This window comes from Castor canadensis, chromosome X (assembly GCF_047511655.1).
Source record: "Castor canadensis chromosome X, mCasCan1.hap1v2, whole genome shotgun sequence".
NCBI classification, from domain to species: domain Eukaryota; kingdom Metazoa; phylum Chordata; class Mammalia; order Rodentia; family Castoridae; genus Castor; species Castor canadensis.
In genome coordinates, this window is record NC_133405.1 from 138,074,475 (window position 1) to 138,101,537 (window position 27,063).

General features: G+C 37.2%; 1 protein-coding gene across 13 annotated transcripts in view; it reads right to left on the reverse strand.

Moving 5' to 3' along the window:
* The window catches only part of Sts (steroid sulfatase), a 278,787-nt gene that overhangs the window by 137,009 nt on the left and 114,715 nt on the right, over positions 1–27,063 (reverse strand). For all 13 annotated transcript variants that reach the window (XM_074062830.1, XM_074062827.1, XM_074062825.1 and 10 more), the window contains one exon: positions 1,270–1,407. In XM_074062830.1, coding sequence (XP_073918931.1) covers positions 1,270–1,407 — 138 coding nt within the window. The remainder of the gene's footprint in view (positions 1–1,269; positions 1,408–27,063) is intronic.

A 27,063-nucleotide genomic window follows, 5' to 3' on the forward strand; every position in this document is an offset into this window, starting at 1 on the left:
GTCCGAAGGAACCTATGAATCTTCAACATATCAGAGAAGTGAAAAGGATGATCGAACATTCTTGCTTACGCTAGCAAGTGTTGATGGTCATGTGCTTTTCTACTTCTCACATATCTTGGATTATCCAGAAGTCCCCCACAGAATGGAACATCAAGTTTTACCTCTGCTTGGCTATGTCTATTCACCCTCCTTTATTGGCTGAGGAATAATCTTTTCTTGTGTTTTAAATAATATCCATTGAAGATTTCACTGGGTACCCTATTGCTTTGTACAGATACGCCCTTTTGAGTATCTTACATAAGTCCTTGTGAAATGGGCCATGTAGGTTATAATTAGATGTATATGTCTGTATTCACAGAGTGCACACTATGAAAGCCAGTAGCTGGCTGAGTGACAAGATGCCTGACCCATCATGGGAATGCTCAAGTGATCCAGTAGAAAGAATAAAACATCAGCTGGGGATGCTATTGTGAGGTCAGGTATGCAGAATAACAGTCCACCTAACATGTCCTAATCCTAATCTTTAGAACCCTTTAATACATTACAAATATGGCAGAAAGGACTTTTCAGAAGTAATTAGGATCTTGAGATGGGGAGATGTTCTTGGGTTACCCAGGTGTACCAAATATAATCATAAGGGCCTTTATTCTTATAAAGAGGCAGGAGGGTCAGAGTAAGTGAAGGAGATGAGAAGATGAAAGAAGAGGTGGGTAGGGGGTTGCAGATACTGTTTGCTTTAAAGATGGAACATGAGCTATGAGCCAAGAAATGCATGCAGCCTCTTGAAGATATAGAAAACAAGGGCATGGATTCTCTCCTCAAGGTTACAGGTGGAAGGGGTTCTGCCAACACCTTGGTTTTAGACCAGTGAATCTCCACATTAGACTTTTGAGTTCTAAATCTGTAATTTAATAAATCTGTGCTGTTTTAAGCAGTAAACTTGTGTCAATTTGTTATAACAGTGATAGGAAACCCATAAGTAAGGGTAGAAGAATTCTTGCTTTAATCACTTCATATGGGAATATGGGGGTATGCCTACATTTACGGACCCACACCCTCATTCTAGTGTTTTGACATGGAATGTAGGCATTTAACCTCTATGAGAACCATAATAGAAATGGGCACCTTGGCCTTCTGAGTCTGCAATGCCTGGGACACAAGGAAGTCCTATATATTTCAAAGAACCAGCAGAACAATAGAAAAGCTCTAAGATGAATGGCCCATCATTGAGCTGCCAGGCCAGAGCTCATCCTCACCAGTATTTCTTACCTTTATAGATTCCATTACTTCCACCTTGAATTTCCCCTTTGGTAGTCACTTCTTCTACATGGGCTCCATGGTCTGATGTGAAGTAGACAAGGGTATCATTAGCCAGTCCCAACTCATCTAGAACATTCAAGATCTGCCCTGCAGGAAAGAAAAGAGGTTAATGTAAATCAGTTCATTTGTTATGAAAGAAAGGGAAGTGGCTGCCATCCTCAAATATTGGTTAATTTCTCAAGGTGGGACACTTGCATTTTCAATCATGGTTGCTTGGTCTCATTGCTATGGACCTATGTGAGGTCCAGAATCATCATGGCAGAAGGGCATTGTGGAGAAAAGTGGCTCACCTCATGGTTGCAGGGAAGGAGAGAAAGCAAGAAAGAGAGAGAGGCAAAGGAACCAAGGATAAATTATACTCTTTAAAGGTACATCCTTAGGACCTACTTCTTCCACCCAGGTCAGGTCCCCATTGGCCATGGCTGTATTTGTTCTTTATGAACAAATATGTCTACAAATGTATCAGAGTGAATGCCCTCTTTTAAAACTTAGAGTAGATTCCAAAGTCTAGAAAGGTCCATCATGAATATCAATATTCCTCATATTTTCCTTTTTTTGTCTTAAACTTCTTTCTCAAAACCTAACATTGCATACCTACCCAAAGAACACTATAACATTAAAGCAAAAACAAAATCAACCAAACCAGTAATTTCCAGCATCTGTTGAGTACTTCCTTCATACAGAAGATGGTATTGCATGCTCTCTGTTTAGAACATAGCTAAACATTTGAGTGTAGAGCACTAGCTCCATTTCATAGGAACAAACAATAATGCTGTAAAAAGACAAGTAACCTGTTCAAGTTCAAACATTTAGGAAGCAGGAGAACCATACAGCAAGAGTTAACTGTGGTTACAAAATATAGGCTCTGAAACCCTGCACAGGTAAGTGAGTGGACCCAGGGAGAATCACAGAAGAGCAAAAAAGCATCAAAGAAGAAAAAATATTTCTAAGGTTACAGAAGTACGATGGAAAATTATATGATTGACCCTTTTTCAAAATCATATAATAAGAGGGGAAGTGAGTATGGGGTAAAGACCAGACAAGATTAGTCAGTTAATAATTGTTAAATATAGATGAAGAGCACATGTGCATTTACTATTCTATTTCTGTGTGTACTTAAAGCTTTCCATTTTTTCTAAGAAAACAAATAGAAAGCATTTGAAGACTGAAGAAGGCTGAAACACACACTCTGATTAGGAAGCTATTACCGGCCATCAGAGCAGAAGACAGTGATTGTGAAACTAGAAGTGTTCAATGTTTAATTTCAAGAAAGGTCTACATAGTTATTTGCCCATTTATTTAGTTTAGCAAGTTAGTACATACAGTTGGATTTTGATTATTATATTAGAGTCTGACTCTATTATTTATCTATTTATTTACTTAAATTGGCACATAATAATTAAATTTGTGGGGTATCATGTAATGTTTTGGAACATGTATATGTTGTGCAATTTTTAAATCAGAGTGAGCATATCTATGTCCTTAAACAGTGATCATTTCTTTGTTATAAAAGCATTCAATATCTTTTTTTCTGTTTTTTTTTTTTTTGCAATACACAGTACATCATCATTATTATAGTCACTCTACTGGGCAGTAGAACTTCAGAATTTCTTTTGCTATTTAACTGTAACTTAGTACCTATTAACCAACCCTTCCCCATCCCTCCATCTCCCTATTCTGCAGATTCTGGAAACCACTATTCTGCTCCCAACTTGTATAGATCAACTTTTTAAAATTACAAATATAAGTGAGACAGTCTAGGAACTGTCTCTCTGTCTGCTTGTTTCACTTCACATAATATCCTCCAGCTTCATCCCTGCTGTTGCAAATGGCAAGATCTCATTCTTTTTAATGACCAGCTAGTACTCCACTGTATGCATGTGCCACATTTCTTTATCTATTTATCAGTTGATGGACACTTAGTTCTAGTTGATTTTTTGGCTATTATTAAGAGTGCAGCATGGAGTAAACATAGAAGTGAAGAAATCTCTCTGGCATTAATATGACTCCATTTTTTTGATGTTTGACTGTTAAGCATTTTTTAACCTTAACCTCTCAGTCTTCTGTTCATGCCCTTCAAGTTTATAACAAATCCCAGTTACCCCGTCCTTCATGGCCAGTGGGGGGTTCAAATTATGCAAGCCCCAACTCCTAACTACCATAAATACAGAATCAATTTCTTTTCCATACTTGACATGGGGACCAAACATTTGGTGAGATTAATTTACTCATTATAGGATGACCATAACAATTATGATCCTGCAGGGATGCTAGGTATCTTTTGCAGCAGAAATAACTAAATGTGGGATGCTGGATTCATTTCATCCAGCAGGTGGGTCATACCTGGCCAAGAGACTTAATCCACCTCAGGGTACAACTTGGCCTTTTTGTTCCAGGAAAAGGAACAAGGACCAGTTCTAAATCCCCATGGTGGTGGCAGCAATGATTTCTCATGCAAAAAAAAGTTCAAGTAATTTGTCGCAAGACATATTTCTGCTATCTGATTGTGATGCCACAGGCTCATGTAGGTTCAATCTTTCTCAATTTTTAACTCAAATGATAAACATTCCTAGAACCTATATCATATATGTAAATGTCAAACTCAGAACCAAGGAAGAAGATACCTGTGGACCAGTTTAGTAATTTGTCTTACATGATCAATCATCACCAGGCAGACATTTATTGTGGACTTATCTCATACAGCTACAAAAACCACCCATGTGCTCGGCTTTTTTTTTGGCTGTGGAGTTTTTTGGTTGTGACACTAATTTAAGGCTTATTTCTCTGAAAATGGTAATTAGCTTAATGAGCTGAACTAGAAAGAAGAAATAAGGCACTAGAAACCCTAATCATACTTTGAAAGAAAAATGCCCCTTTTGTTTATGTAACAACTTCTGGGTGAAATAATGCAGGCAGGCAATTGAGGGTTTTACTTTCCTGTATTGTGATTGATATGGAGCAAAAGGGCAAGCAACTATACACCTTTCTTTCAAACAGCATTCTCCTTTTGTATATTTAAAAGTATGTTAGCATAGAAAAATGCAGTGAAAATGGCCTTGTAAAAAAAATATGGCTTCTATGATGACTTATGTCCACAGAAAAACTCACACACAAATATGTATATCAAGTTTATTTGTAATCGCCAAAACTCTGGAAGTAACCAAGATGTTCTTTAGGAGGTGAATGGATACATAAACTGTGTCCTTCCAAATAATGGTATACTATTCAGTACTAAAAGGAAATGAATGATCAAGCCATGTAAAGACAGAGGAACCTTAAACTTACATTTTTATGTAAAAGAAGCCAATCTGATAAGGCAATACAGTAAGCCCACCTTCTCCATGAATTTATTACATGCAGTTTTGATCAACCATGTTCAAAATATAATAAATCAAAAACTCCAAAGATATTTCAAAACCAAAATGTTTAAATTCTCACATGCGTATTCTGCAGCTCTGTGGATGCAGAGCAGCTCTCAGTCAATCCCACCCTAGGGTCAGTTGCATTTAAATCTTTGTGTGATCTGCTGAGTGTTTCCCTGCCCTTCATTTTGTGAAAAATCTGTCTCCCCCTAGAATAAATGGTGCCCCAAAGGTAAAAATGAGCAGGCTTAATTGAAGTGATCGAGTGAAAATTTGAGATTTGTTGAAAGGTGCCCTGTCTTTACTGGAAGTTGGGCAGTGTTATGGGAAAAAAATGAATCAAGCATCTGCAGTACAGCATTGAACACTATGCATTCTGAGCATGTGCAGTTTATCCTCAATGGTAGGCTTCTTGTAACTATATACCTGCAGATACCAAGGGTCTTCTGTATACTACTTGACCCCATCTTTTTGACATTCTGGAAAAGGAGAAACTATAGAAACAGCAAAAAAAGAAATCTGAGTTTGGTAGGGGCTAGAGGGGAGGGAGAGATAAACAGGCTAAGTGCACAGGATTTTAAGGGCAGTGGAAACTGTTTTGCAGAATACAGTGGTTTGAATATAAATTAGCCCCAGTGGCTCATGTATTATGTTGAAGGCTTAGTCCCAGGTGTTGGTGCCATTGAGTGGTGACCATAAGGCACTAACTTCATCAATGGGTAATCCATTGAAAAGTTCATATGAAATGGCTATTAGGAGGTGGGTCCTTATTGGAGGAGGTGGGTTACTGTGTTTTTGAAGGGGATATCTTGTCCCTAGCCCCTTCCTTCTGTCTCTCTCACAAGGTGAGCAGCCTCCTCTGTCATATGCTACCACTGCCATGATGTCTTTCCTCACCGCAAGCCCAAAGCAATGAAGTCAGTTGACCATGGACTAAAACCTCCGAAACCATGAGCCAAAATAAATTCTTCCTCTTTAATTTGTTTATCTCATAGACAGAAAACTGACAAACCCTAGGTGAATACATGATATACTTCTATCAAAACTCACGAAAAGTGCAATTTAAATAGTAAGTCTGCCATAAGATCTGAATGGTACTTAATAATAGAGTATCAATACCAGCTCATCAATTGTAGCAAACATACCATATAATACAAGACACAACTAATAAAGGGGAACTATGCAGGGGATGGGAACACATGAAAACTATACTTCCTGTTCAGTTTTTCTGTAAATCTAAAATGGCTCAAAGATAGTGTAATTAAATATTTTAAAATGCTTCTCAAATGCAATTTTGACTTGTAGCCTTCTTTACTCATTAATTCAGTGTTTATGAAGTGTCAACCTTACACAGGCTATGTACTCACTGCTGGAGTGCCACAGAGTTTCAGGAACAGTGCTTATTCCCAAAGCCTCACTCATAACTCATTTCCTTTGTTCAAGTCAGCTACCTCCTATTTACAGTTTCTCCTCTGGGCTATTTTTATCTCCAGACAAATCTGCAGCTGCATTTATATTCAGACTCCTTCAACTAAATTATCCTGCCTCTTCTCTATCTTAACACCCTCCCTGGATATTTTTTCTAAATTTCAATATTTCAAATCACCATAGTAATATATTTGATGTGTCCCCATTCTTATTCACCACTCAGAGTGATAACTTTGCTTATCATTTTCATCCACAACTGGGCTGGGATTAACACAGGTGAAAACAGCTGAAGCTATTGCACAGGTACAAATGATGGAAAATTTGGCTCGATCTGTTGAGAAATTGTCAGGTTTCTGATTTCCTTTTAGCCCTTACTTTCCCAAAAGACACACTCTGGACTTTGTACCATGCAGGTTTTATGCCAGAATCTCATTTGTAAAGCCCAGAGCCCATTAACCATTTAATTTTTCATAAGATTGATCCTATAAAAGGTCTAACATATTGCTCTCCTCAAAATTCCGAACAGAACTCTCCCATGGGGACAAATGCTGCTGTATTATTCTTGCTTTCAGAGCAATATATTGCAAGTCAGAGGTCTGCAAATATTATTTTTCAGGAATGTTCTCAAGGTATAATGATACCAATTTATATAGGATGATAGTTCTGAATTACCAGTAGTAGGCTGCAGGATAGCTTATAAATGAAATGTTTTATTTCCAAAGCTTTCTCACATTGTTTCCCGAATGAAACAAATACCGAAAATAAGCCATTTCAAGAGCACTTTGTTATTTAACTGGAGCCAGCAGGAGCCAGCTTATTATCAGAGTGAGGGGTTCTTGACAGGACATTTTGTCATCCTAAAGAAAACTTAGAAATGAGGATATTTTGATCCTCTCTACATCAAATGTGGATATAGGTTGCAGAGGAAGGCTAATTCTAGAGAGCTAATTACTCCCATTTATTCATTCCACAAACAAATGTTAAGTGACTATTTGACATCTAGCAGGGTGATACACCATGCAGGAGAATGTACAGGCGGTCCTCTGGGTGCCATCATATAGGACTAAGGACTCAAGTTCTTGCTTCTGGTTTAAGTTTCTGACTTAAGTTTGAAAGTTCCTAGTTGTTCAACAGGATCCTTTGGTTCTAGGGGGAAGATGCAATAGGTAAGTGTAGCAACTTGCATGAAAAGTAAGTGAGGAACTGTGTACAAAGCACCTAGTTGGGGTCCAGTTCCATGATTTGAACTCTGTGTCATAACTATTATCATGGAATTAAAACATTGATTTGCTTAATTGAAACCTTATCATTTCAGTTAATTTAGCTCCCCCCTTGTACATGTTACATAGATTCAGACAAAATACTGGAGCACAAGTATGTGAAGTAATGATGCATACTCTTAGAAGCATTTGGGCTCATTAAAGAAAATAAAAAGATCCCTGGAAGTAGCTGCTGATCATAAAAATTAAGGAAGAATTTCCATTTACTCAATTTAATTCCAGGAAGCAAAAGAAAATTATAAATAGCCCCCTAAAACTATTTGAGTGACCAAGCACATCCTTCTCCTGACTAACAGGTTTATACTAGGGCTCCTATATTCTCCCCATGGCTAGAGTTTTAAGGCAGGTAAGAGACAATAATTGTTCCACCTGGATTTGACTATGACTCTCAGCCAAGCAAAATGCTCAGTGTGGTTCCAGGGATGTTGCCCTTACCCGCTATAATATGATGCTCTCCTGAGCCATGCATCAAGTGGTACAGAGAAATTCTGCTGTCATTGGCTTTGGAGAGGCAATTCTTTGTTGACTTATGTAGGATTAGTAGCATAACCTAAATCCCATACATCAGGACACATCTGTCACTGCACAGCAATTTCTCATCTTCAGTGAGAAGCAATGTCTATTTAATGTACATGAACTCAGTATACTATTTCTTCCTAAAATAAATATTCAAGGTTTACAAAACTCTAGTCCTGATCTTGTCCCTTAATATGGTAGTCAAGGGATCTTACATATGGTACACTTTCAACCCTATAATTTATCTATAGTAGAAAATCAAGTTCAAAAGGCTCACAAATGGTTAACAAATACATGCAAAAATCTTCAATGTATTAGCCATCAGTGAAATGCAGATCAAATCTATGATGAGATAACATTCCACACCAGTAAGGATGGCTATTATTAAAAATAAATAAATAAACTGGGTGCCAGTGGCTCATACCTGTAATCCTAGCTACTCAAGAGGCAGAGATCAGGAGAATTGCTGTGGTTCAAAGCCAGTCTAGGGAAATAGTCCATGAGACCCTATCTTGAAAAAACCCACCACAAAAATAGGGCTGGTGGAGTGGCTCAAGGTGAAGGCCCTGAATTCAAACCCCAGTACCACAAAATAAATAAATAAGTAACAAATGTTGGTGAGGATGTGGAGCAAAAGGGAACTCTTATACACTGTTGGTGGAAATATAAATTAGTGTAGCTAATATGGGGACCAGTAAGGAGGTTCATTAAAAAAAACCTAAAAATAGATCCATAGTATGATCAAGTTGCCCAATTTCTGGGGATCTATCCAAAGGAACTGTAATCAGCATACCAAAGAGGTATATACTCTCATGTGTTTATTGTGGCACTATTAATGGCTAAAACATGTAATCAGTCCAGGTGTCCTTCATTAGTGGATGAAGAAAAGGTATATATTTTACACACATGCTCTGAATGAAATATAATTTAGCCATGAAGAAAAATGGAATCCTGTCATTTGTAACAAAATGGAGGACATTCTGCTAAGTAAAATAAGCAAAACACAGAAAGACAAATACCATATGTGCTTTCTCTAAAAGAGTCAACCTGAAAGTAGAATAGTGATTACTAGAGACTGAAGTTACTTAGGACTGGATTGGAGCAGAGAGGTAGATGAAATAAGGTTGAATTTGATCAATTCTTCTTTATGCACATATGAAAATACCACACAGAATCCCATTATTGTTCACAATATGTGTTAATGAAAAAGAAGAAAAAATATACACAAAGGAAAAAATACACTACCATGAAAAAAGTAAAAAATTTGATTTTTTTTTGCAATCTGAGAGAAAAATGACATGCTGCCTTTGAGTGGGCTTTTTAGTATTGATTATGTGGCTTTTCATTTTTTATTTGACCTGGGAATGTTTTTATAGAAAAGGAATCTAAATTCTGTCATAGTTAAATAGAAGATGTTTTGGTGTCCTGTGTGAATCTACTCAGTCTAATGCAGTTTTTGCATGAAATATAGTCTGGGACTCAACTGGACAAACATCAAGCAGATGATCAACATCCAAGAAAGGCTGTGAAATGCAACTCTTGCAGAATGGTTTCAGAAACTAAGGAAGGGGTAGAAAAGGGTAAACTCTCCCATCTTATTTTATTTATATTTCCTGAATGGTGGTGAAGGGTGCCTTCTATCTCCACTAATGGCTAGGCATGAAAAAGTGGCAGCAACTTTTGTCATGTGCAATTTACATTGCCTGCAAGCACATCTGCCACAAACAGGTGATGAAACAAGAATCCACTTTGAACGTGTTTGATAACAAGATGAATTTTTCTCTGACAATGATACATTGATAAACCCAATATCTGATCTTACTTATTTTCCATCCAACCAGACACACCATAAGACTTTAAGTTGAGGGGTCATCCATTTTGGTATTTGACTCACTTTCCCATCTCTCAGTTAACCTAAAAATTCCATCCCAAACATGTTCAGAAGACATTTTAAATCATTTTCCAAATAGCTATTACAATGTAAACAAAAGTAAAATTGGAAAATGGATTAGAATAACTTATACATTTTTAAAAATTATGCTTAAGTGATTTGATTATTGATTGGATCCTAAATGTTCCCCAAAACTCATGTGTTGAATGCTTGGTCCTCAGCCAATGGTGCTGCTGGGAGGTGGTGGAATTGTAGGAGGTAGGGTCTAATGAGAGGAAATTAAGACATTGACAATGTGGCCTTGATGGATAAATTGAGACCCTTGCCTCTGCTTCTTTCTCTATGCTTCCTGACTGCGATGAGGTAAGCAGCTTTGCTTCACCATGTACTCTCTATCATGATGTTCTGCCTCACCACAGGCCCAGAAACAACAAAACCAAATAAACACTTAATGAAACCATGAGGCAAAAATAACTCTTTCCTCCTTACAAGTTGATTGCCTCAGGTATTTTGTCACAGCCATGGAAAGCTGACTAACATAGGCCCAAACCAATAATCAAGACCTTGTACTTAAAATATAGGTTCCCTCGTGCATTCATATATACATATGGGTGTGATAGGTGTGTGTGTTTGTGTGTACCTCAAATTTTAATGGGTTTATTTCATCAGCTAATCTGGGTGGGTTGGGGAACTTTGTAATAAAGCTCTTATGTGATGCTGAAGGTAGTGACTGTCCTATGACCAGCTTTTTAGAAGAAAGGTGATATGATGAAATGTGTAATCAATATCAACACATAATAAAACAGATGGTTGGCTTTTACAGACTTGGCTAATTTTACATGGCTAGTCAGATTTGGCTAGAGTTGCAGACCATTCAACTTTTGTATATAGTAAATAAACAAAAAACAAATGTAATTAGGATGATTAGTGTAGGTAAGGCATGGAAAACTGTAAGATTGAAATGATGTCATTCTAAGCATGACCCTTTCATTGCATAACTGATGTTTCTTATTCCTTGAATTCCTATCTGAATGCACAGTGTTTCCTGGATTGCCATCCTTCTTTTATGTTGTACCTGGTGGTTGTGATAATGTTGTGATTTCCTTCATTAAACCCATCTCTGCCCTCATCATAGTGGTGATGTGTGATTTATCCTTCTGCACACTTGCACCTGCTCTCACCATCTGGGATGCTTTCACAGCTCTACTCCCATATCTTCTTGGATCAATGATAACTTGTGTTATTTTCTAGGCTGTTACATTTGCTGCAAATAACTTGAACAACTCCAACTTGTTCTCCATTTCACATAGCATGCCAGTGTTCTCCCATGTAAATGAGGCTAAGGGACATGGAAGAGTCCTTGTATCTGTTTAATAAGATGATTTACCTGTATCTGGGAGAAAACCCAACGTGAGCAGGTCCATGGGTCAGAGGAGGTCACTTTGAACAATGGTTTCCATGGTGTTATTAACACCAAAATAACATGGTTTTCCTGGTCAGTGAACAATTAGTCTTGTGGGAACTACCGTAAAAGGGCAGAGTTTAGTATGGGCATACCATGTGTTCCCTTTGATTTAGCTATACCACTGCATTTCCTGGACTTTCTCTTTTTGTAGAAAATAAGAGTTGTTAATCTAGTGCAGCCATTTGCTATTGGGAATGTCCACCAGCTGACCTTGCTCTTGGAGGTGACCCAGGCTTTCTAGGGTTCATGGGGTGGACTTGTTCACTGGGCCATTTCTAGGACCAAAGCAAATGTGAAGTTCAGGAAACTAATCAGCCTTGTTTGACTCAGCTTTCCACCACTATAAAAATACCTGAGATAATTCACTTATAAAAAGGAAAGCTTTATTTTGAGTTGCAGTTTTTGAGGTTTCAAACCATGTTCTGTTGGCCCCATTGCTTTTGGTCTTATGGTAAGACAGTACATCATAGCAGGTACATGTGGTGGAGGATGCTTCTTACCTCATGGCAGCCAGGAATCAGAGAGAGAGGAAGAGCATGGGGAACCAATATGCCCTTCAATGGCAAACCCCCAATGACCTAATGTCCTCCCACTAGATTCCACCTCTTAAAGGCTCCACCATCTCCCAATAGTGGTGCCCTGGTGATCAAGCCTTTAGCACAGAGGCCTTTGGGGAACATTACAGATCCAAACTTCTCCAGCAATATTCAACTGGAGATGATGAAATTTTAAACTTTCTGCCTGAGCCACTAGGTAGAAATGGGGGAAGCCAGAGTAGAGAATCATGAGAGTTCATTGAACAAATCAAGCCCTTCAGAAGTCTCCTTATTTATGATGCTGTACCATACCACCATACTCATTTGTATTTTAGGAGTAGATTTTTGCACTGGATTTTACAATCTATAAAGCTGAAGATATAAAAATGAAAATAATGTTTCTTTTAGCTGATACCTTATTTGTTAATCTTGGACTCAAATCCTCCTGTCCACTCACATCAAGACCTGAACAAATTGACTAACATCTTGTCACACTCCTCTATGTTTTGTTCTTATTGAACATGGCCATTAATTTGCCAGTCTGAAGATTCCTTGCAGCATCTTTCCAATTTTAGGGTGCTGCATTTAGTTTACCATGATATTTAGGCACAAGAAGGGACTTACTCCTCTTCTCCAAAATAGCCTTAATATCAAGGCTATCAGTGGGCCATTCTGGAGAGCATAGGGTCACAGGGTATGCCATAAATATAAGATGAAATAATAATTAAAAAGATGGGGCAAATATCTGCTTACTTTTCTCTCCAAGACCTTTTCTTATCCATGATTTTCTACTCAATGTAATTGAAATTTATGCACATCTTAAGCTAATTTACACATCTGTGAGACAGAAATAATAATAATAACAATAGTAAAAATATTATTATAATAATGATGGCAAATAGGATTTATTGAGCACTTCTTGAAAGCCAGGCCTTATGCTGGTGACTCTAAGTATATAACTTCATTTAATCTAATTAATTTAATTACTTCAAGTAAGTTGGATAAATACTTGGAGGAGATTATTACAACAGATTGTTTGAGCCATAAATGGAGCATAACTTAAAAGCAATGACTATTCAAATCCATTCCTGAACCTATTATTTTGACCTCACTTTTCAAATACATTCATTGGTATTCAGTGAATTGTTATTTAAGACACAGTTTAAACCCAAATTTCTGGGTCCTACTATGTCTTTTCTTGAAATAGTTACCTAGCAAATTAAATGGGCTAATGAATGGGAAGAAACTGATGGTTCAAAACATCCCTGCAGTACTCATACCAACCTTCTACTGTTCTCTGGTCTGTTCTGTAATTCTGAATTCAGACAGCTTTTTCTAATTTAAGCATTTATAGTACATGAGGCAAAGTGAAGACTCTAATTCTTGAAGGAATCCTAGAATATGTGAGATTAGGGAAAATAATGGAGGCTATCGGCTCAAACACTCTTGTTTTATAGACCACTGTAGCACAGAGGAGGTTTGGATTCATCCAGGTCTGTTGTCTCCATTAATCCCAACAACTCCTAAATCCTTTCCTGCTCCAGAGAAGCAGGGCTGTGAGGAGGTGGCTGTATCATCCTATACCCAGGTTGCTGAGCCTCCCTGAATGTTGATTTCTCATCTATAAACCAGAGAAAATGATCAAAATATCTCATTATGTCATTTGTGGAAATCAAATTAAGTAATCCACATAAAGTGTTCAGACATATGGCTAGTTTATACTCAGGGCTTTTACATTTTAGCTATTGCTTGCCAATAAATGTTCATTATTATTGCTGAGCTGATTGTTTCTATTGTTACTATTATTATCAATATGTCCCCACATGTTTTTATCAGTCCTGTTTAAATTCCTCAGGCAACTTCATTCCTTGATAATTATGGTATTGTCTCAATGGAAATAATCTATAACAATGTGAAATACTTATTCATTTTAATTTGGTGTGTAAATTCAAAGTAAAATAATATTAGTACCAGGCTCAATGACATGAAATTCAGCTTCTGGCTGTTTAAAAATGGTGACATCGTTAGAGAGTCAGTGAGGCTCACAGGTTATTGATTTATAATCTAAATTAATTGAGAGAACAAGGCTCAATATGCTAAACAATGAAATTTCCACCTAAATCTTATAGCCCAAAGTTTGTTTGGCTCAGCAGCCTTGACTTCACTCTAACACTGTGCCTTCTAACCTTTCTTCTCATGCTATACTGTTCAAATCTCTAAGCCAAGTCTGCAAAAATCTCCTTCTGCAGAAAGTTCATTATTTTATTTCAAATGCTGATTTAATAGAAATGTTGAGAGAAAGTGAAAATATATCTAACATATATATTATTCTTGCCACTCTGATATCATTGGTTTTATTTGATGTCACAATTTACTTTAATCTTTTCATAAGTTTGTAAGTAAAGCATGTGTTCAAGACCATAGGCTAATGGAGAAAAAAATGTGTTTTTGAAGACATGGATTACTGTATAAGAGCAAAGCATTTAAAGTTAATGCAGCTGAGAGCAAGCCCTGTAGGTTCACAATATGTCAAATTGATGAGCAAATGGGCCATACCAAGGGTCCAGGAGGAACAGAGTGGAAAATAACTTCATTATTTCCACCTATACAAGATAAGTGAAGAGGGGAAATTAAGCAATTCTAATGTTTATGTCCCTGGTGGCCATAACTTGTCCTTATCTTTAATCACATTCAGCTTTTGATATTGGTTCTCTGTAGGAATTTCATTCCACTAATCTTCAAAACATGCAGAGGAAAGATATCCAATTAAATGTCCATAGGGCTCACATTCAGTGGAATGAGTACTTTATTGAATACTAGGTGGCTGCCCAAAGGCATGAAAGTCTAATCTCAAAGTGTAGATGGCAACAGAGTGCCAGGGAGATGTGTAGAGTTGAGGTCCAGTGTTTGGACAGCAGTCAACTTGGAAGTCATTCTTCTTCTTCCTAAAATATGAGCAAGCCATAAAACCACTCCCACTGCTGCTTTAAGAACAGAAAGAGAAACTAATGCCAATTAGCAGGCAAATATTTACAGAGTGTGCACAAGAAGACATGAACCTGCCAATTGACTCCCAGTTTCCAATACCACTCAGCCCTGTTCAGTAGCAAAGAAGAAAAGACTTTCAAATGAAGAAATGCTTCAACTGGGACTTTAGAACAATAGCAAGCTGACAGACCAAGAAATATTATTCTAATAGAGAAATGGCCAGGAAATGGTCAATCTGGAAAATGGTCATCTTGGTATATGATAGCAATGTAGAACAAGGTTAGGAAAGACATGATTGACAAAAGTAAGGAGAGGCCATCTGCAGAGCCATGAGTAGCTAAGGTATTAGTTGGTTTTGAGTGAGACAAGGTAGGAGGAAATATGTAGCATGTTGTTTGCATTTTGTGTGACTTCATCTCATGCAAATTTATGTGCATTCCGATGCATATTCCACAGAATAGATTCAGTCCGCATTAGTGTTTGAAGTTTTAATAATATTTATACTATCCTTTATCAAAGGTTCCCTTTTTCTTACCTAAGCCAAGTGAACTGAGACCCTCCTTGTGTGATAAATATTAGAACTAAACCCACTGGGGTCTACCATATCCCATAAGAAGCATCTCAATGTTGGTATACAATCCCAGAAAGTTCTGTGAGGATAAAGTTGCAAAGAACCACTATGAAGGAAGCATCTACCCTACTGATGAGTTTGGTAATTCTGTTTCAAAATAAATTGTTATGTCATCTTACTTCTCTCCTTCCCCTTTGCTTAATTGCAAGGCAACACTAGGCAAAACCAAAATGTCAGGTTGTGTAAACAAAGAGAAATAGATTTTTTTCTTCAAAAACAGTACTAAAGGCTTCAAAAACTGTCAAAGAAACTTATTTCCTATGCATTTCTTTCTTCCCACAGATAGTGTATTTACTTTCTAAAAATCAGATGCATAGAAGGTATTTATAATACTGATGAAACTTGGCAAGAAATAGCAATTTTCAACACAAGTATTTGACAGGCAATTCCACCTTCAAATGATGAAAGTTAAAAGACTAAAAATGCTGTAATTTTGTCATTGTTGTTCTCTTTTGGCTATTGTCTTATCACAGAATAAAAAATATATATTATGACAACAATGTTCTTTCTCAAACAATTTTCTGTAAATTTAAAGTGTCGATATGTGCAAAAGTTATACTTTGCTATGACCGATAAAAGGAGATGCTGTAATTTCACTGAGTATCTGTTTTAAAATTTAAATAATCGATACACAGTGGGAGCCATCTTCCACTAAATTGCAGTCAGGGGTGCACATGCTGTGTGTGACCTTAAATAAATGAAATTTTGAGTTAAGTACAGTGAGCACCCAGGTAATTCCAGAAACAGTGGAGGTTTGTTCAGTTTTGATTTTTTGCATCCATGGCATCTGGGCTACTCAATGAACAAGACCCATTTGATACTGAGGAGTCCTTTGTGGAAGCATATGCTACATTATAAGGTGTCTTCACTTCTACTTCTTGGGAGGAAATAACAAGGACTTACAAAGTTCTGTAGTAAAGAACCATTCTTTCCCCAATGACTATATCACCAAGTTGACAGAAGAGCATTAAGGCTTTGTGGCCTTATGCCAGGGTCCCAGTGCCATATTGTGAGATGTAGCCCAAGTGGATGAAACCAGAAATCATCCAAGGACACATACCTAGCTACCAGCAGACTCTGTGAGAAATCCCGAATTCCCACTTCGCAAGGCGTCATGGAGAATTGGATCTTTCTGAGTGTAGACAGATGATTATGCTCAAATGCTTCCAGACGCTACGCCATTGATCCTATCTTTACATGGTTAGATAGCCAAACCAAGGTCATAAGTCTCAAACTTATTCTTCCTAAAGATGGTGTATACTTGAAATTGTATACCAAAGTAGTAATGGCTAGTTGCTTCTCTTTCATAACAAAACAGTGCAAGAAAATATGCTCAGAGAAGCAATGACAAAGTCAAGACATGTAAAGAAAACCAAAGCTGTTTTCTTTGACAATAAAAGTTATGTGTTGTGTGCAGTCTTTGGGATAATAATGAATGTGTGTAGGGTACATAATACATCCTGGGTATTTTTCAAAACATCTCCAGCAAAGAAAACAAAATTATAATCCCATTTTACAGGTAAGAAACTGGAGGCCCAAGGAGAAAAAGAATTTGTCCAGGTTTTCTAAGCATAGTGTGTTTGACAGGTGACAGAGTTACAGGAACTCTTGGGCTGGGGATGTAGCTCAGTGGGAGAGTGTTCACCTAGCATATGTGAGGTCCTGGGTTCAATCCCCAACCCTGCAAAATAAATAAATAAATATTAAAAAGTGAGAACTCCAGGCAGTTTGTTGACCTACCTGGTTTCAACTCCAGTGACCATATTCCCTTTTCTTCCTTCAAGGACTGAAGGGATTTGAATTTATATAAAATTATAATCCAGCAGAAACTATTTTGCCCTTATTTCTAATTTTGTTATAGAGACAGTATAAGCAACAATAGGAAGGAACAAGGGTTTTTACTGGTTGAGATAAGGATAGCTATACAGGGAGTTGACTCACATTAATTTCCTGTGCGTGTGTGTTACCTTCTAGGTTAATTCTTTTTGATCTCACCTTTTCTCTAGTTCCTGGTCCCCTTCTCCTATTGGCCTCAGTTGCTTTTAAGGTATCTGCTTTAGTTTCTCTGCGTTAAGGGCAACAAATGCTAGCTAATTTTTTAGGTGTCTTATCTATCCTCACCCCTCCCTTGTGTGCTCTCGCTTTTATCATGTGCTCAAAGTCCAATCCCATTGTTGTGTTTGCCCTTGATCTAATGTCCACATATGAGGGAGAACATACGATTTTTGGTCTTTTGGGCCAGGCTAACCTCACTCAGAATGATGTTCTTCAATTCCATCCATTTACCAGTGAATGATAACATTTCTTTCTTTTTCATGGCGGCATAAAATTCCATTGTGTATAGATACCACATTTTCTTAATCGATTCATCAGTGGTGGGGCATCTTGGCTGTTTCCATAACTTGGCTATTGTGAATAGTGCCGCAATAAACATGGGTGTGCAGGTTATAATCCAGTAACAGTGATGAATAAATATTATCTGAGCAATTCCTGCCTTCTCAAAGTATATGCAAATCACTCCTAAACATCAAAAGCAGCACTTGCCATAAGGCTTAATTGTATAACTTTGCAAATGAGCATGTAACTGGTGATATTTTTATTTTTATTTTGGGCAGTTTTGGGGATTGAATTCAGATCCTCCCTCTTTCTAGGAAAGCACTCTACGACTTGAGCCATGCCCTCAGTCCTATTGGTTTTAGTTTTGTTTTTCCAGATAGGATCTTAAGCCAACTTTGCCCTGGTTGGCCTCAGACTTTGATACTCCATTCTCTACCTCCTGAGTATCTGGTACCATAGGCATGTGCCAATGTATCCAGCTTGTTTGGGAGCTAGGTTCTTGCTAAGTTTTATTCAGGCAGTCTCACACTGCAATTGTCCTATTCTATCTCATGAGTAGCTGGGATTACAGGCATGGGATTAAAGAATAGCTTGCTTTAACTGATTTTTTTTCTTTTTCATGATTCTGGGAGTTGAACACAGGACCTTGTGTTTTCTAGGCATGCACTCTGCCACTTGGGCCATGCCTCCAGTCCTTTTACCTTAGACTTTTTTAGATAGGATCTCAATTTTGCCCAGGCTGGCCTAGGAATGTGATCCTCCTACCTATGTTTCCCATATAGCTGGATTACAAGTATGAACCACCATACCTTGCTTGCTTGTTCAGATGGGGTCTTCTTGCCCAGATAGGCCTTGAACCATGATCCTCCTGATTTCTGCCTCCAGAGTGGGAATGTAGACAAGAGACACCACACCCAGCTTTTATTGGTGATTTTTATGCTGTCTCTTTAGCAAATACATTAGACAATCTTGGAAAGAGAATCATGCATGCACAGGTCTGTAGTAATCTTTCCTTTACAGTGCAGGGGCCTCCTAGACTTCAGGAAGCTGAAGTTTCAGAGCCTCATTATGCATTTGTTGGTAGTATCTGGGGGAAATTATTTCATATTTCTCCTATCCAGATCTTTTTGCCTATAAAAACCTGTTCATGAGGTGGGTAGGGGGTTAAGACCATCTCCTGTCAAAAATCTCTGGGAAGATACTGCCACACATTTGATTTCATGGTTATCTTAGCAATAAGGCTTTGCAATGATAGGACTGGAAATCATATTTCATCTGATCCAGAGCCAAGCTATTATTCCAAGCATACACCAAGATTTGATAATCTACATAAAATAAAGGGTTTCCATTTTTATTTTTACAAAGCAGTTTCCACTTTAAGGAATTAGAATTATATTAAAGTTATTGAGTTAAGAGATTTTACAAACTTGTCTTTTTAAGTGTAATTTAGGATACAGTGGAAGAGAAACCTGATGTAAAAATACATGTATACACACACACACACACACACACACACACACACACACAATTGAAAGTCTTTCTGATAATTCCAAAAGGGAATTTCCATGAAGAAAAGTGCCAGTGTGCAAATAAGTTCCAATTTGTTGTTTGAATTGAGTTTTAACAATTGTTTCATTTATGCCTTGGGGTTCAGAAATGAAAAGTGTTTGCAGAATGTTTAAAATACAAGTTGGAAGCTAAAACAACAATGATGTGAGGAGTTATGGTGAACTCATGAGAGTTTCACTCTCACTTTGTTTCCCTAGAAGAACTGGGGCTTAAGAAAACTACTTGTCCCACTGGATAAATGGCAACAGGGTTATTTTTGTAGTTTAATTGATTTTTAATACAAGAAAAGTGTCTGATCTCTTTAAGAATAATATAACTTGTTATATGTAATTTTTAAAGGAATTGCCTTCTTTCACTTATCACTTAATTCAGAATGTTTTCTTTTAGAAATCATAAGGTTCAATGCTAGAAAATGTATGTTAAACTGATAATATAAATTGATGAAAATCAATGTATTTTTTAGATTTTTATCCTTACATCATTTCCTTTCTGTATGAGTTCTCTCTATACATCAGGGACTTTTAAAAAACATTTTTATAGCATATACTAGGTGTACAGGAGAGATTCACTGTGATATTTAAATATGTGCTTATAATATATCTTAATTAGATTCACCCCCTCCATAATTATCCCTTATCCCTCTAAACCCCTTCAACTTTCTTTTTCTTATTTTTTGTAGATGTCACACGTTTTATAACTGCTTTGTCATTGGTCTTTTAGTTTAGACTAGTTTTCTCTGTCATTAAGAAATTTTAAGCCTCAGGAAGTTAAAGCTATCAGTTTTTCTTTATGATTTATTTGTTCTTTGGTCTAAAGCCTAAAAGACATAGAATAACTGTCCATCAGATAAATACATCCTCATATGTTTTCTTGCATTCTGTAGGAATTCTCTTTACAAACTCAATCTTCATGGAGAATTTCCTTGGATATATGATAAACAGCTTGTATATCAAAGTATTCAAGACAGAACCAGATGAAAACCCTAGCATAGGATCACATGCTGTCTTCAGGACATGGGAAAGTTATTTCATCATCTATAGTTCAGTTGCCTGTAAAATTGATTCTTTATCTTAAGCCTTATCACTTTCTCCCTGACCCCTCATCTTCATCAACACTAGTGTCATCTTTTTATTCATCATCATTATTTTCTTCACTATTATCATCACCATCATTAAGTGTATGTAAAACACAACAGTGCCAGACACAAGTGAGTTAATTATGTCTCCTTATACTCATGGAAGTTTCATCATCCTATTGCAATTCATGTGCAATCTATTCTTAGCCGTCTCCCTTGAAATGTCACCTTTGCATTTACATGAAATTATCTTTCTGGGCTTTCTATTCTGTTCCATCATTCTGTTTATTCTGGGCCTGTGTCTTATTTATTTGCCTATTTTTATTAGAACTCCTTAGAGCTCAAGTTTAAATAAAATGAAAATTAAAAGCACATTTAAAGAACTTACACCACATGCAACTTTCACTGTGGAAGGACACAAGAGACTGGCGATACACTAGTTTTTCTTTGGAAACTTAAGAATTTTAGGACCACAAGTCCAAAATTCTGGTTCCTATCCCTTCCAAGTGCATCCAGCTGTCCATCCCATGGTGTTGTGCTCCTTAAATACAAAGTTTCACATTCTCAGCACTTAGTTTTTAATACTGTCTTCATATCATTGAACTAACAAATGAGGCTATGTTACATGGAATTGGAAGTTAGCTTGCTTTACTATACACAGACCACTTTCCTTGTTCTCTGAAACTTATTTAAAAAATTGGAACCATGGCTGGTGACCAAGAACTGAAATAATTTTTAGGTTTGAGTATTTGATAATATTGGAAACTCAGTTTAATAATATTGGTCCATAATGGCTCTATCTTCTTCCTCATAAAGTATACCATTATACATCTCATCTCTTTTCTCTTCCCAGATATAAACCTTCACTCTGAAAGCAAGTGAAGTTAATTGGCTATAGCAGTTACGGAATGGTGAGCTTGGCATCTTTGTGCATGTGTTGCCATGTGGAGGAACCAACTGAACCCAATGTCTTCCCAATTCTTTGATCTTCTCAGTACCAAGGTCTTGTCTTCTACTCATCACCTTACAGGTATGCTATGGACCTGAGAATACCAGGGATGGCTCTGCCTCAGAAATTTAACAACTTCCCTCTGTTTCACCCCATGATACTTTTTCTTACAATGTAATTGGAATTTTGCTTGGATCTCTAATCTCTTGCTTCTCAATCTACTGCCCCCCATCTTTCTTCACTCTTTCCCCATAATCTATCAATTCATTAGTTCACTTGAAAATAATCTAAATTCCAGTGCCCAGCTGTTTTTCAGGACCCTCTCCTAGCAAATTTTTAATCATTCATTTGGTAATTGTATTTACTATCCCTCCATCAGGCTGAAAATCGTCACACAATTCCATGTCACTGTGGTTGAGCTGTCCCAGGCAAAACTCATGTTGAAATCTAATCCCCCTGTGAAGTCTTAAGAAGGTGGAAACTTAATCCAATTATGGTATTTGGAGATGGGACATATAGGAGGTAAGGAACATTCAATGAAACCATAAAGATGGGTACCTAATCCAATGTGATCGTAATTTGATAAACAGAAGACAAAGTTGAGCTGAGAAATTCTGTCTTTTCATGGGAGGCCATGGGCTATCTCAGGACTGCAGAGAGAGTTTCCACCAGCAATAAAGATTTCAATGCAGTTGCCTGATCTTGATCTCCCCAGTCTTCATAACGGTGAACCAAACACACACTTATTCTTGATAAATTATTCTGGTATTCAGTTATAGTAACAGAAAAAGTATTAAGACACATTACTGATAATAGCGGCAAATTTGTGGTTGCCAAGCTGAGCTCAGATACAGCCTGATAAGTTATTTCTTTATGCAAATCCCCTCATTTGTCTTGAAAGGACTATTCAATCTTACTGACCCTTGTTCCTCAAATATCATTCATTATGCAATCCACTATAATTCTAAACATGTCCCTTTTTACCCCTTCCTAATGTCTCTGAAGTTCCCATTGGTTTTGGTTCTCTGTCCTTGAAATGCTGTTTGCCCCTGAATTCCATTTACTGCCTACTTATTTAAGCCTTTTCTCTCTGTGTCTGGCTTCTCTTGCAGTTTACCTTGGGGGCTGTTTCTGTTTTCATCTTCCTTTGAAAGTCCCACCAAACCTTCTATCCTTAGTAGGTACCAGAAGCAAGCACATTGTTTTCATGTTTTAAAGAAGTGAATGTTTAAGAAATTCCAGATAGAAAAATAGCAGTGTGAGTACCAAGGGAATTATATAGTCCTGCAGTCCAGATTCCATTCGGTATAGAACAATAAAACGACTAAGAGAATGTGGGCATTGCTTTTTTAAAGGTCTTCAGTTTGCAGGAAGAAGACACATGATTTCTAAACTTTCATCCTGGTTTTAGACAAACTGTGGACTCAGCTGTCTTAAATGTTGTAGTGTTTTTTATGCACTTGTATGGTTGGCCTGTTATCTACATATATAGGAGAAAGTGACAGTACCCTTCATTCATGAATGTGTTCCTAATGATCCCCGGCACATTAGATGTGGCCTGCCAAATATCAGGCACTCATTCTCTATGAGTTCACCTTAAAATTTTCTTATTGAGCATGCATTATCCACCTGTAGTATAGAATTCTAAAAGTAGATGTGTTTTGCTTAATCTAAACCAGAGCAATTTTGTTCAACAAAATGTACCTGTAAACTAAGGGGTTATGCATTGCACCCTTCATGTCACATTTCCACAACTACTTTGGTTGAACCATTCTAGATGGAGTCCATTTTAAAATGGAAAAATCTAACAGAACCAAATCCAACAAGCCAAGCTCTGGTTTAAATTATGCTGTCTTAGTAAAAGGGCTTAGGCCAATACCTGGGCTCCCCAAGGACAATTTTCTTCTGTTTCTTGGGGGATTCTTATCACTGTCCTGATCTCTTGTGAATGAGATTCTTCAATTTTTTTCAGCACTAAAGACTGCATAGATACATGGCTGTGGCTGCTATGTGGAGATGCATAAGCATAACTATATATCAGGCCCAGCACAGGAAAGAATTGGTTCTGCACCATTTCCCCAGTTCATCTTTCATGAATGCATTTGTTCTCCATTGATTCTCCATGTCCACAGAAGTTGGCTAATCTAGAGCCCTTGAGGCAGCTGAGGGGATGGCAGAATCAAAGAGGAGAAACCAAGGGTCCTTGTGAGACTCTGCCCCTCATAAGTGCCACATTACAAATGTTCAGTAACTGAACACCAAATCCATGAAGAGTTATGGAGTCTAAATAGCATGCTCGTGTTTCTCCCACCTAAGGAAAAAGACTCATCCTTCTCATTTGGCAAAGAGAATCTCACAAAACCCACTTGCTTCCAACCTTTAGCAATGGCAAGAATTTTTTTTTAATAAGAAGGTTTGATTTGAAGCCAGAGATTTGTTTTGGTGTTCCCTTATCATTCTTCACATACATTGCTCTTTGTAAGAATATAGAATTTTCTAGTCTAATCCTAGGCAAGTGCTGATCTATGAGTCCTCCATGTGGCTCTATTAATAGCATGGTGCTCAAAATAAATGCTGATTACATGCAAATTCCACCAATACACCAGAGCTGTGATCACTATGATGGTATAAGCTCAAGAGGAGAAAGCCATGATAACAACGATGCACATCCCTCCACCTGCCCCATCCAACCCTCATCTATGAACAGGTCTATAGCAAGTATCATTCCATGTCCCAAATAGGCAGAATTATACACCCCAAAATGCTTGGTGTACATTTGAAAACAATGTGATTTTATACATTTGCACCTTCCCAACACTTAGATACTTCCAAATGAATTAGGACTGGAAATAAGACTTTGTCATAGTGCTATGATTGCCCACTGTGGGTACGTCCTGCTGAAGTTATGTGGCTGTTCTGTGCATATACCTGAGCTTGACCTTCATCTTTTAAAATTGCTCAAGCACTTTGTGCCTTAGTTAGGCTATTTTGTACTTTTCACCCTACATTATTATAAAACACCCTGGGAGAATCTTAAATCCCTTAGTAGCCTCAACATTTGCTTAATCCAAGAGTTTATCCTTATCACATCCTTCTTCCCCAAAAGACAATTAGGCATACAGTTGGCATCTGATGAACATGACCAATAGGTAACTAGCTCTTTCCTTGAGATTTACTGTTGACCCTGCACAGCTACAGTGCAGCCTTCCTAATGATGTGGAAAGAAGAAGATGGTGTGGATTTCAGGCTCTGGTTGGGAAACATGCATTTGAATACCCACTCATCTAATATGAATTCTTGAAGCAGGTGTGCTTCACCTTTTCCAAACCCCACCTGCCTTTCCTATAGAATGAGAATGCCAGCATGCTACCTGCTGAATGGATAGTTGGTAGCCCAAAGAGAGGTCATGCATGTGAAATCCTGGGCCAGGTATGCAGCAAGCTATCAACAGCCAGGAACATCTAAGAAACGCTGAGCACCCCTTGAATTTGCATGATAGTATTATAGTCCCAGGATATTAAGCTCCTTATGTGATTGTATTGTGAAACTCCTTTTGTAACCATCTCACCCTGTATGTGAAGTCAGCCTTCCTTGAGTTACTGCAAGAATACATGACAAAGCAATGACATAGTGCAGAATTAAGCAATAAACCATAATAACATTGGAAGGATCTGACCATGTCAGTAATTAAATAATAAGAGTTCTTTGTCATGAACATGCCTCCCCAGGCAGAGAAAAGTGCTATAGAAAAGGTTATAATTACATGGCAGGCCCTCAAAAGTTCTGAAAGAGGAATGCTATGAATAACTGAGATGTGCCCTCCCCAGCTAACTGCTTCTGCCTCATCTTTCCTTTGCACAGGGAATGTTTCCTTTTAAGGAGCTATCCTCTTTTGATTTTATTACATAATTAGTCAGGATGCTACAGTCCTGTTCTGGGTGAAAAAGAAAGACCCTTCTCAGTAAAGAAAAAAGGAATATCCCTCAAAACAGTCAGATAAATGAGATTTATAAAATAATAAAAACTTTGTAAGAAATTAATATAATGCCATAGGGGGAGGATTTTATCTTTTTGCACAGAAAAAGAAAGAACACAATCATCTAATAAATGTTACAGCAGTGTCTTATACAGATCTCAAAGACTGAAAAATACTCTCCAAAAATACTAGCAAAAAAACTAGTAGTAGAACAATGCTGCAAGTTAAACTTTTAATGAGTGGGAGTAGGCATATGTGCCATTATAATTAAATAAAAATTAATAAGTGTGATATCAGCATGTGCTTGCTTACCAGCCAACAGACGTCCTATTTGTATAAAAAACCTGACAGATTAAATTCTAACACTCATTAAAGAGATAAAATATTCTACTGATTCACACTACAAAATATTCTTCTGATTTACTCTACCAAGGTATAGAAAATTTAAATTGATTTACATGCAACATTTTAGGAAGAAAAAAACAAAAGCAGGTTTGCATTGATTGATGTAAAAGCCCTAAGCATAATACATACTTTTAAACAGTTGATAGGAAGAATACTCTGGTTTTGTTTTTCCTAGATTGTATTTATCATTTATACTCACTCTTCTTATTTAGTAGAATAATAGACTATTAGAGAAGGAAGTCAGAACTTGCCTACTCTGAATTCATCACATTGATATAATAGACAAAAGATTTATACATTTAAGACATTGCCCAAGTTCACAGAGGAAGAGAGGTTAAAAAAAAAGAGGTGGAAGCACCTTAGCATGGTAGTGCACACCTGTAGTCCCAGTTGTTCATGAAGCTGAAGTAGGAGGATTACAAGTTCCAGTCCAGCCTGGGAAGCTTAGTGAGACTCTGTCTTAATAAAATGAAAAGGGGCCAAAGATGTAGTTCAGTGGTAGAATCTTTCTTAGCATATGTGAGGCCCTAGGTTCAATCTTAGTACCAGAAAAATAAAAAAAGGTAGAAGCTGGAATAAGGGCCCAAACTTCTTGTTTTTTAAGACTGCGCACCTTCCATGATTTAAATCAAAACAAAGCCAAATTTACTCTTATAATCCCCATAGTAAGTGACCATCACCATGTTCAACTTGCTACTTAAAACAATACCACAAACAGAACTCTGTGGCAGTATTCATTTGCTTCTAAAACATATAGATGCAAAAGTTAGAAACCATCCATTTAGTGCAGAAAAGGAATAGGAATAAAGAATGAGAAAGAGAAAAAAGGAAAAGTACATGAAAATTTTAAGCAACTTGATTGAATACCAGCTTTTAAACACCATTCTCATGTCTCTTGTATTTCATCCAGATGGACTGAGTAATGTAAAAGCTAGAGATGATGTCAGTAGAAAAGACTAGAACTTAATGACAAATTCAGAGTCCAGTGATTTTCTATTCCTTTGCATAAACCACATTCGATGTCAACACTTCCTTACAATCTATGGAATGGACTCAAGATTCCTTAGCAGAGAAAGGCAAAGAAAGCATAGTAATGACTTCATGTACACATGGAAAACATATATTTTTAAACACGGGCTCCAGAACAAAGTCTTCCCAGTGTCTTATGAAAAAAGCACCATATTTCTCATAAATAGGGTTATTTGCTTAAGAAGAGGGAAAAAATGACAGGGAGAACAAGGAAATGTTTGTACACCATCAGATGTAGCAAAAAGAAAATGAGTTATAGAAGACAGAAACACAATTTCCTAATACGTCAATGACAGGCACATCCAA